Here is a 12,466-nt window from a genome sequence, read left to right on the forward strand (position 1 = left end):
AGAGCAAAGGAAAAGGTCTACTTGAGGTATTTAAATAGATCAAAGGACTGTTAACTTCTTGGCATATGATGGGAGGTATAAAGGCAAAAGAAAGGGGAAGAAGCAACTGACGGAGTTTTCATTATTATTGTTCAGTCATTTTTCAGCTGTGCCTGACTGTGAGACTCCATTTGGGGTTTTCTTGGCAAAGATGTTGGAAAGGTTTTCCATTTCCTTCTCCAGCTCATTTTACAGATGAAGAACTGAGGCAAACAGAGTAAAGTGACTTGTCCAGGTTCACACAACTTATAAGTACCTGAGACCAGATCTCTACTTAGGAAGTTGAGTCTTCCTGATTCTAGGTCCACCACTCTTTCTACTGTGGCTCAAAGCTGCCCCAAATGAGGGACCTACTAAGATGAGTTATTTCCATGATTAACTCGTAGTTCCAAAGACATTTCACACTTAGCAAGGATTTTCTATTCTCATAACTACCCTTTGAGAAAAACAGTATATATGTATCATTTTCAATTCCATTTTGAAAATAAGAAATTGAGGGAAGATTCAGAGAGAATTAAAAGTGAATTACCCACAATTACAAATAGAAGTAAGTGGAGGAGCTAAGATTCAAATTGGTTTCTCCTAATTCTAAATTTAGTGTTACCTGCATTAGGTCATGGTATTCTCAATTAAAGACTCTCAGTTGAGGATTTAAAAGTAAAAACAAACTTCTATAATACCAAAAATACATGTGGCATTTATTCCTCTAAGGAAGAAACTAACAATGACCGAAACCTTTCCCAGCTAAGTAATACTATCTCACCTAAGGAGGTGTTTATGTAAATACACTGCATATACCTTGCACAGACTTCTGCATAAAACAAATTGTATTGTTCTCAGAAGACATTATAACACTTTGGGAATTGTTGGAAAAGGCAAGTTTCTTTCTTAAAGAGATTTTATAATTTACTTACCAGAAAATACCATCACTATTCATCAAAAGGTATAAGCACATAGCTACATGTAACATTATGTTACAGTTTCTACAATGTCAGCACAATCTACTTAGAGTTAAGAATTAATCCCTTTCAAAATTTTAAAATATCCAATTTTGAAAAGTTGCATTTCAATTCTGAAAATTCTACTGTGTAAAATTAAGCAAAATAACACTTTTGAGATTTAATCAAATTTTTTAAATTGCATGTCAGAGTCACTTTTGCAGTCTTTTCTGTGAAAGAGCTGCATAATCTTTCATCTTAGTATTGATATCCTAACAAAAATAGTTTCAATTAATAACCAGGTTGACTGGCTTTCAGGATATCTATTCGGTGTATGTGAAAACCTACATATGCAAAAGAAAATATTCAAGTAATTTGAGAGAGGTCTGGTAGAAAAAGAACCATCTTTAAAAATATACTTGCTGATCTGAAGTCTGTACAAATCACATAATATGGAAAAGAGGTAGCGATCTGAAAATTGGAATTTTACCAAGAGAAAATGGAATTGGCATGTAGAAACCTGGTACCTTCTAACACAAAACCACTGGTAGAGGGGGCCAGTATGCAGCACTTTTTCCAAGTAAGTAACCAACCACTAACAAAGAGATCATAAAGATGCCACGTTCTGCAATGTCTTATGTAAGTGCTTTTAAAGCACCATAACTAACAAAAGGCCGTAATTTTATTAAGAAGCCTAGAATCACAGACAATCACAAGTGCAAAAAGTCTTAGAACTCATTAGTCAAAATTTCATATTTGAGTAAATTGAGATCCAGAGAAGTGAAGGAAGGGGACTGCCAAGGTCAAACAAGGCAGGGACAGGATAAGAACTAGAAGTGAGGCATTTAAATTCCCAGGTCAAAGAGTTCCTTTACTGACTATGTCCAACTGCCATTGCACACACAGAAAACAGAGCAGGAGGCTTTAAGAAATGCAATGACCAAAGGACAAGTTAACCAGGTATCTTTTGTAAGTCTTCCTTAAGTATCAATTAGAATGCCATGTTATATACATGTCACCTCGAACTACTTGAAGTAAAACTTTACATTCAAATAGAAGCCATATCTTTAAGCTACACCAATTATTGCCTCCATAAGGTCAACACAAAATGGCTTTTCAACAGTGAGGGGCTGGTATTAGCCAGCTGCTTTTTAAAAGATGCTTTATTAGTACTGAAAAATACATTCTTTGAGAAGAGTGAAACAGTGCTTATGTTTAAGAAACAATTACACTGTGGATTCATGTTAGTGTAAGAAAAACATTTAAAAGAAATCTGAACTACAAAGATGATATATTTCACACTTTCATAAAGGGAAGTGAAGACTTTTTCAGTCCCAGTCCTCTCAATTTTAAAATGAAATACCTAATCACAAAGAAATGGCTGTGTACTCACGGCTCAGGATCTAGTGTATCATTTTTCTTCTTTTCAAACTGATCCTTTGAAATAGTCCTTTAAAAAAATCCACCAAAGAAAGACAAGTTATTATCACAAAATGTTACCTGAAGCCAAGTTTCTATTAGTTAGGGAATAACAAACCAATAAAAGTAACAGCTAATAGTTACACAGTGTATTGCCTTATATAAATCATTTTCTTCACAAAAATCCTTTGAGGCAAGTAGTGAAACCATTTTACAGAAGAGCAAAGTGAAGCTTGGTTGAGAGAGTGTGTGTGTGTGTGTGTGTGTGTGTGTGCGCGTGTGCGTGTGTGTGTGTGAAGCTTACTGAGGGCATGGACAGTCAAAGGTAAGGGCCATATTTGACCAGGCCTCCTTCCTTCAAAACTAGGCCTCTTTCAGTTATACCCCAATTAACTTTCCTTAACATGTCACTTCCCTCTAGGCCCTAATATTCTTAAGCAGCTGAGGGAAAACTGAAATTGCAAGGAAAAGAGACCACCATCTGTTCCTTTATAAACAGTAAGAAATTGTTGTTGTTCAGTCCTTTCAATTATGGCTGACTCTTCATGACCCCTTTTGGGATTTTCTTCACAAACATCCTGAAGTCATTTGCCATTTCCTTCTCCAGTTCATCTTACAAATGAGGAAACAGAGGCAAACAGATGTTAAGGGACATGCCTAGGGTCTGAGGCCAGATGTAATTTTAGTTCTCCACCTCCAGGCCCAGCGCTCTATGCACTGTGCCCCCTAACACAAAGTATGACACAATGGATTTGAGGATCATTTCTTACACTAATTTTTGGTTAGATATACCATTTGGTACTATGCAATGTTTGTTATTCCCAAATATGAGGTATCTATCACAATAACCAAGACGTGCTTGATTAAAACAATTCTTGTAATGATTTTCCCACTGTTTGTGCAAACTTAGCTAAGATAAACTGAACTCAAAATAACAGGGCTATGCTACTTTTAAGCTGTCTTATTTCCCACCAGTAGGTAGACGTTTTATTATCAAACTATCAAGGATGTGGGTGTGGGAATGCCCTCCACCGAAGATCAAAACCCATCTATAGTTGAGTAACTTGTATAGTGGTCCAAGGCTCAAAAGCAAAGGGTAATAGGCTTATGGTCATAAAGCAAGTATGCATGAGGAGCAGGACTTGAATGAAAATCTTTTGTCTAAGGCCAAGGTGGGGAAAAAAGGGGTGGGGGGTGGGGAGAGACACCAGTTACTGATATTAAACTCTCTGCTTTAAGAAAAATATTTATAGTACCTTTAAAATGAATGCTGAGATTTATCTGTTTATTATACACTTTCCTAATAGCACAAGGAAATAAGGAATGGCAATGGTGTTGTAACAGGCAAACTATATGTAGACATTTTTAAAGCACATCTTGGTTCACCCCAATTACTTTTTTAAGCCAAAGAGGAGGCTAATAAAACACCTTTCATTTTCTCCTAGCCCTCCCCCCCCACCCCAGTCTATGGCATTTCAATCCAGAAAAGGTTATTTACATGGTCCTCTAAGGTACTATTTACTGAATAACAGTTTCTTCTGGACCATCTCTAAGGAACAGTAAACGGCACCATTTAGAGAATAGGTATGGCAAGATACACTTCATAGTAAAAAATGTTGTGGCTAAGGCAGTGGGAAGAGATGTTTACTACGAACATCTCCTAACTGTACACACACGGTAACATACTTTAATGGGATCTCCCTTGTACTTCACAAATAGCAACTAATCAAGTCAGAACTAGACGAGAATATAGACAAGGCTCTCTTGACATGAGAAATCACAGCATTCAGAACTAGGAAAATCACGATAGTACTTACGTCTGGGGCTGAGAAGGGTCGTCACCCAGGGTAACATTCTCCCCCTGGATCTCTGTGAAACACTTCTCACAGAAATGATACCTGTCAGCAAGAAGGCCATACTTGGGTGAACTGGTCCATCATAACACACAGCCACCCAAGCAACGAAGCCACCAATCAGAGCAGGGCAGATCACCACGACGAAGGGGGGGCGTTGTTGGTTGATTGATGGGTCAGTGAGGACAATGAAAAGGAACAGAGGGGGCAGGTGGGGAAGGGCAGGATTAGAGAACAGGGAAGGGAACAAATAGCACAGACATAAAGGTAAGACGCAAACACCAAGACAACACATAGCAGAAAGCCAAGGCAAAGCATTGATTAGCATTCGGTCTCATTTCATACATTACAGGCCATCATCACTAACAAATGATAGATTGTCAATCAGATTCAGAGACTTGGAATGATTTGCAGGATGCTGTTAATACTAAAGCTGTGTGTATCCTAAATTTAGGAATTTGAAGTTTGTTATTATTTCGAAAAATTTAAATGACTCCAGGCTTTGAAATTCAACAAATTTGCTTTGAACAGAATATTCTGCTTAGAATATTCTGATGAAGGGACTAAAAAAGTAAAGATTAAAACAGCTTTTGGTTCTTTTTAAACAAAAAAATGAAATTTATGCTTGAAAAGCAAGCATTCCATAGTTGTATTCTTAATCTTAAGCCAGAATTTTAATAATTTAAAATGTATGAATATGTTGAATACCCAGAACTGGTTTTTGCTTTTATTAATTTCATCAATTTGGTATAAACAATTAACGTAACTGCTTAGCTCATTGGATTACAATACAAATGAAACCAAATCCATATTCTAGACAAACATTTAACAGAAATGCAACTGAGAGGGTCAGAGACTTTCCAGCCATTTATAAAAATGTATATATGTAAAAAATATTAATATATTGTACAGGCAATACAATATATGTAAGAACATGAACAATCTCTCAGGGCTTAAAATTCAATTCTGAACTTTAAGAATTTTGGTCCCATGACCAAATCAGTAGCCAATCTGAGATACTCAGCAATCTACTGATGTAACTTGGTGGCAATCCAAATTAAGCAAATTTAGAGTATAATTGTAAGGTTACAATCTGCATTTGAAAAAATTATCTATTACACATTATTTTTTTTCCTTAAGATGATCTGGAGCTTGGGCCCAAGTTATTAAATAAGGACGATTAAGAAAATAAATTACTAAATGTTTGGAAAGGACATGATTTAAAACATGAATGAAAAAAATAAACAAAAATGCAGGTCAGTGCTGCAATAAGCAGGGTGGGTTCACAAGAATACTGTCAAAATAAATAGGCTTAATGAAGGTGAATTTTATGAGCAAAGGATGAGGATAAGGCAGCAACGGCAGCACAATCAAACGCAGTTTTAGTGCTCAGATGCTACATCTACAAGATGCTGAGAACGATTAGTATCGATGACACCGTAACAAGACTCGGAGGGCCACACGGAACCAACAACTGCAGGGTCCCCACTCACTCGCTCACATACACATGGCTACAAACTATTGTGATCAGACTGCTCCTTATGCTTATTTCTGTGGATAGATCATTTGTAGATTCTGATTCTATTCTCAATGAAAGGCAGCAACATTATTTTTATTCATCGTCAAGCTAATCAAATGTAGCCAATAAATAAAATGTAGAATTTTTAAAACATGCAAAATGATTCATACTTTTCACACGTTTTTGATGAGGAAGGAGTAAGACAGAGGCGCTGCAGGCAATATTAGCATTAGTAAAGATTACAAGTAAGATCTTTTCCCCAAAGGCATCTCCTACTTATACTAATTCAGATCTTAAACTCTGGCCAGGAAAAAAAGAGATTAACTTGACTGTATCAGTCATCTATAGCAACACCCTGCCTAGTCACTCTTTTGTGAACATGCTTACATATCATGGAAATAAAATCATCCTGAAAAAAGACTTGATTCCTTTAACACAACTTTCATGTAGAGAATGGCTTTACCACACCAGGCAAGAATGTAATGGTACTGAAATTACGAACTGACTCACCAAAAAAGCCAGTGCACTATGGTAATCCAGAGCTTTGTATCATCAAATGTTCCCCCTTCACCAAACAGTAGCTGCAATTGGGCATTCTAATCCATTTTTTGATCAAGCATACAGTAATTGTGGACTAATGAAAACTGAGAACTGAGCAGCCACCAAAACTACATCGCTTAAAACAAAATTGTCATTGTAATTACATGTAAGTCTGAATGATTTCCAGAAGCATTTAATAAACAGACATGCCTTATGTTTGAATTGAGAGTACACTAAAAGAACTTAATTCAGATAAATAACAATTGAGGGATATACTTATCATCAATTTCCTTTACCAAATGATCGAGTTGATGCATAGTAAAAAAAAATAAAATAGAGTGGCCAGTGGAATGCCAAATACTGAACTGTTGGCAAGCCTTCATGAGTTCTCTACTTTGGAACCTGCCCATAAAAAGTTAAGATGGCAAAACAACTGAAGGAATGGACAGAGTGACAGAAGCTGAAACCTAGAAGGACTAAGAAAGCTCCCTGCTGATCTCAGGCATCACAAAGACGTCTCAGAAATTTGATAATCTCTTTGTCTTTAAAAGCCCTAAAGGGAAGCTGCCCGCAATCACACTAAGGCTCAGAGTCAATTTGTAAATGAAGAGCCGGGATGACATTATACATTATTTTATGCAGAGTCCAATGAATATGTAGAGAAAAAATACAACTTAAACATAATCTACGCAATATACGTATGTATCTAAGTATGCAAAAACAGAGAGTATATGTGTTGGTGTCCGAATGATGTCATTACTTGGTGGCAAACTTGGTTATAAGGGAAATTTAACTGAATACAAGTTTTCAAATGCAGATTGTTCTATGTACTTGTATCTTACATGTATTAGGAATCATAAAACTGCAAAGTGGAATCTGTGTATCATTGCTTTGTATCATCTACACATAAGGCACAACTAACCTAAATTACTTTTAGACTTTTAAAAAAACTTTTAAAAAAAAGAAATGAAAGTGCATATTCATGCATTAGTTAATGTATTAGAGTATCACTTGACTATTTAAATCAAGATCCTCTCTTCCAATTCTCAGTACACAAAAGCTTGGGATTCAGAGAACTTAGAATTAATTGTCAGGAATAATATCACAAAGTATCTATAAATAAAGTAGAGAATAAAAATGTAAATATAGACAAATTTTCATTGTCTGACAAGGACACTTCCATGAAAAATAAAGCATTAGATTTACTAAAGGACATGCTAATGACTAAACTGCCAACCTCAAAGAAATAAATTCTATATTCCAAAAAAGCAGTCTCAAAGATAGTATTTCCATAAACTAGCATATCCAAAAAGTTTTTCGTGGAAAAACTATTTTAAAGAATTGAATATGATGAAAGTATATTAAATGAAGGTCCCACAGAAAAAACATAACTGGGCCTTTCATAGGATTATGAATTTGAAGCTGAAGGAGACTTTCGAAGGGAAATACTTGCAGCCCACAGCCAAAAGGAAGAGTAAAGAGCAGAAAAAGGATCCAAATCAACAATTCTCTGAAGCCAAATCAAGTGCTTTTGCTATTAAAGCTAAAGAAATCTGTAATAATCCTGTGCCAGTAATCTTAATCAATCAATTAATAAACACCTATAAGTGTCTGCATGCCAGGCACTGAGCTAAACACTGACTATCAACTAATCACTTACTAACAAATATTCTGCAGAAGGGGAGGGATACTGAATTTAAACAACGCCAAAATAACAGTGATAAAGAAATATTCAGTGTGACTGGGGATCAGTTTTAACTTGTACATCAATCAAAGCAGCAGCAGCACAAACACTACCTGCTTGGTTTCTTTTAAACTGGCTTTCGGTTAGCCATTAAATGCTATTCTTACAATTTCCTCAACATCTTCATATTAACACCTTATGTTTACTTCAAAGCATATTTGATCATTATGAGGTATTATTCTCGTTTTATAAAAAGAAAGAAATTGAGGTCTAATGGAACAAAGTGGTACCAGAAATCTGGTACTAGAATCCTGATCTTGTGATTTCTTTGTAGTGTCTTTCCCATTATTCGAGGCTGCTTTTCACATCTCAATGGAACTGATAGTTTCAAAGCTTTAACTTTGACTTTTATTGATAAAAGGGTTAAAAAGTATACATTTGAACTCCAAATGTGGGTCAAGATATTAACTAACACAACTGAATGAGTCAAATTTCAATAATAGTATCCTTAGATGATTTACTTGCTTTTTCAGTTAGAATTTCATTTTGTTGAATAATATTTGAAATAAGTAATCCAATAAGGCTGAGAAATATTTATTAGAGACATTCTTGTAATAACAGTGTTTAATGTGAACTTGGCATATAGTACATAATAAGTTGCTATTTTGTCTGAAAAAAATGTTTATGAAATTTGGAATGAAATCAAATTGACAAAAACTGTAACTCAAAATCCCCGCCGAGGATTGTTTAGCCTACACACAATTTTCTAAATAGGATAGTAAAAGGTCCTACTCTCTAACTAAGATACTTGCTATCATTTTTGAGAATTGTTTTTTGTTACTAATGCCATCTGAGAAAAAAAAAATCATTTCTGCCAAAGTCAATGCAAAACAACATAGTAGAAATGGACAGCAGAGACCTACCTAGCTCTCAAAAATAACCCAGTTCTAGTTTCAGAAACAGAGATAAAAAGATTAACAGTCTGGATTTGATTTTTACTATGGACCATCACACCTACAGTAATAATAAATTAAAACACACTGGGAAATGACTTAAAATCTTAAAATTAAATGTTTGCATGTTGTGAATGGTTGGGTAACAGAAAGTAAAAGAATGTGTGTGTGTATGTGTAATTTTAAAGTCTCCCTCAAGATTTTAGACTATTTTCTCTAAAAACCATTATGTTAAAAAAATGATAAATGTTTCTCAAATATACCATCACCAACAACCAAAACAATAACATTAAGGGTTACTATTGAAAAAGAACACAATATCTAGATTGTTTTTGTCAGTGCTACTTATTTAAAATTTAATAATAAAAAGCACAGACTTCTCAATGAAAGAGAAAGCAATCCACTTCAAATTTTATCTAAGAAGCATTAAAATGAACTCAACTTTCACTAATAAGATTGTCTTTTAACATACACCTCAAATATTAGTGAGAATCACCCCTAAAAAGTTTAGATTCTTAGTCTTTTTTCTTCTTAAACTATTGCATTTACAGAGACACGTGCCTTAAAAATGAACATGATTTTAAAGCAGTGCAGCATACAATTTCATACTCGAATAACTTTCACAAGAGAAAACAAATATGTTAAAAGCTAGAATACATGAGCTTGAATGAATGACAGTAAATTAAATTTTGAAGTGCTTCTGTCAAGTGTTATCTATTAGGCTACAAAGAGACGAGCATGCTTTGTCACAGGATCTTATTTCCTCAAAATATGCAGGAAAACTTCTGGGTGCTTACCTATTCTGATAACTGTAGTAGGCAGCATCACGAGGAATTGTACATAGCTGCTTACCATAGCAGCACAAGGTCTGTGGAGAAAACTCATACTGCAAAACAAAGGAGAGAGAACTAAAACTTTACCACATTTACCTTCATGACATTCTTAAACTGACTTTAAAGATTTGGATGCAGCCAAGTACATCTGTTAAAATTGTGCACAGTGCTGAGGAACTCTGTAGAAGTGGATTAATCTAATCAGTACTCCTTAAACTGTGGGCCACAACCTACAGGGAAGGGAGTGAGGCAGAATAAGCATTGATGTAGCACTTAAGTACCAAGCACTGTGCTAAGCACTTTACATTTACTTTCTCATTTGATGCTCACACCAACCCTTGGAGGTAGATCCTGTTATTATCTCAATTTTGCACAGGAGTAAACTGAGTCAAAAGGATGTTAAGTAATTTGCCCAGGGTCACACAGCTAGAAGTGTTTGAAGATATGAACTCGGGTTTTCCTGATGATAGACCCAGTGCTCTCTCTATGGTACTACCTAGCTGCCTCTGTCCTTACTAGTAAGTAACAATTAGTTGCTCGTTGCTTCACCAGTTTCAGAAGAAACTGAAATGAGCTAGTCAAATTTTCAGACTACATTTCTTCACACGTCCTGCCTTGATGCCTTCAACCAAACTTATCTTTAACAAGTGACTTTCAAAATGATTTGGTTCTAATTATTCACTGTGAAAATCATGAAAACTGGCCACCTCAAAGGAAAATAAGAAAATTAATTAATCTAAATTACTGAGATGACCTGCGCCAAAGAAAATGCACAAAAGACAAAAATCAAGAAAACATATGATGAAGAAAGGGGCAAAAATGATAGCAGGCAGACAGCCATAGTTTACAAGAAATGCTAAAAGGCTTAAGAGGAAGCTCTCCATCATGTTTGTGAGATATTCTTAGGAGCACATGGAGAAGAATCACATAGTATGAGAAATCATGGACAAGCTGATAATGGTTGGAAGCTGTTATCCGTACTGATGCTGTCAGAGACTCCCTGAAATATCTAAGGAACTTAGATTTTATGATCTGGGAGAGTTCTTCCAGTAGTATAATGACCCCATTTTATAAATGGAAACTCCGGGGAGTCTTAGAGAGAAAAGTCTTATTTCCTATATTATATACAGTTTGCAGATAAGAAGAATGTTTGTGGATGTTTTCTAATTCTTTGAGGTCTGGTGGGGTTCCATAAGTTTTCTAAGTCAATCTAGTTAACTTTAATTTTTATAAATTTTACCCATATGCACTAAGAGTGACTTTTAGTTTGATAAAAGAGTAAAAGTCATTTTGCAGTAATAAATGAAAAACGTACCTTGCGTCCACAGCAGTATCCAAGGGACTGCATAACAGGGTCAATTTCTTGTTCGAAGACCTCTGCAAGTTTAGTACAAAATTTGTAGACTCTGGAAGTCTTACGATTGTAGAGCCAGGCATTGTTAAACATTAACCAAACATCATCTACATATTGCCAAGGCTCTTGATACTGCCCAGTATCCAATTTCCTCTTAATGGTGGAAAGATCCATAGGGTTCTTCACAATGTCAAAATAATCCTTTAAAACACAAGAAAAATCATCCTCTTATTGTTACAATTATCACAAGGCATGACTCCGTCATGCATATTAATATCCCTAACATGGAAGTCAACAGTGAAAACTACACTCCATTAAATGGAACTCTTAATATAACAGTCCTTGTTGGCGGAGCTGGTGAAGTTCCCCGAAACCTTCCATTAGAACTGGCTATTTCAGAATCTGAGAGACACTTGTCCCTAGTTCCAGCATAGTCCCAAATGTCCATTTCCCCACTGAGGGAAAGAAGGAGAAAACAATCATTTATTGAGCAGCTGTTATGTCGCAGGCACCATGCTCATCACCAAGATATTACAAACATTATTTCATTTGATCTTCACAACAATCCTAAAAGGAAGTAGCTAGTATCTTCGTTTTATAGTTGAGGTAAGTGAGGCAGACAGAAGTCAAATGACTTGCTCAACAAGCAAGTGTCTGAGACTGGATTTCTAACTCCAGGTTCAAGTGTTTTAAGAAAAAAACAACCATTTATACTTGGAGAGGAAAAACTGTGCCACAAAAAAGGAATGAAGAAAACAATCTTTTACTGTAAAAGTTGTACCGCAAAAGCAAAATTTCTACTATTCATTAGACACATCGTCACTTTAGTAATCACTTGAAAAAAAAAATCAGACTGAAAATGGAAGGTTAAATAAAATTAGTAAGCTTTTAATTTTAAAAATTTCATCAACTAAACAAAATAGTCAAAGGTCTACATAAAATCTACTTTGCAATTTTTATCACAAATGAGATATTTGCCAAGTCTCAGCAGATCATATCACGCTGTGGTAATAAAAGAGAAAACAGAATGTCAATACCACACTAGTCACTCTTCAGCAAAACTTGATTCAGTGCAGAGGATTTAGTCAATAAAACTACTGAAAGTCTTTCAAATCTATCACCTTTTTAAGGAGGTATAATTCTACTCCATGAAAAAGGAATAGAACATTTCAAGAAGAGGCTAAGTGTATTCAAATGAATATCAAAGTTTAGAAATACTTCTTTGAAGAACTTTCTAATAATATCAGGAATTAGCTGAAAAAGGTGGAGGGTAAAGATTTTATTTTTAAATGTCTTAGCAACTTTAGAACCACTGTAAATAAAACCAACCATAA

General features: G+C 35.2%; 1 protein-coding gene across 4 annotated transcripts in view; it reads right to left on the reverse strand.

Annotated features, from left to right (window-relative positions):
• The window catches only part of CREBBP (CREB binding protein), a 170,751-nt gene that overhangs the window by 22,084 nt on the left and 136,201 nt on the right, over positions 1–12,466 (reverse strand). For 2 of the 4 annotated variants that reach the window (XM_072603295.1, XM_072603285.1), the window contains exons 18-21: positions 11,094–11,333; positions 9,743–9,831; positions 4,214–4,294; positions 2,371–2,427 (exon numbers count right to left, since the gene is read on the reverse strand). In XM_072603295.1, the coding sequence (XP_072459396.1) occupies positions 2,371–2,427; positions 4,214–4,294; positions 9,743–9,831; positions 11,094–11,333 (467 nt within the window). Of the gene's footprint in view, positions 1–2,370; positions 2,428–4,213; positions 4,325–9,742; positions 9,832–11,093; positions 11,334–12,466 lie in introns of all 4 variants that reach the window. The other 2 variants (XM_072603278.1, XM_072603273.1) reach the window with 1 other exon arrangement.

The sequence above is a fragment of the Notamacropus eugenii genome, chromosome 1 (assembly GCF_028372415.1).
Source record: "Notamacropus eugenii isolate mMacEug1 chromosome 1, mMacEug1.pri_v2, whole genome shotgun sequence".
NCBI classification, from domain to species: domain Eukaryota; kingdom Metazoa; phylum Chordata; class Mammalia; order Diprotodontia; family Macropodidae; genus Notamacropus; species Notamacropus eugenii.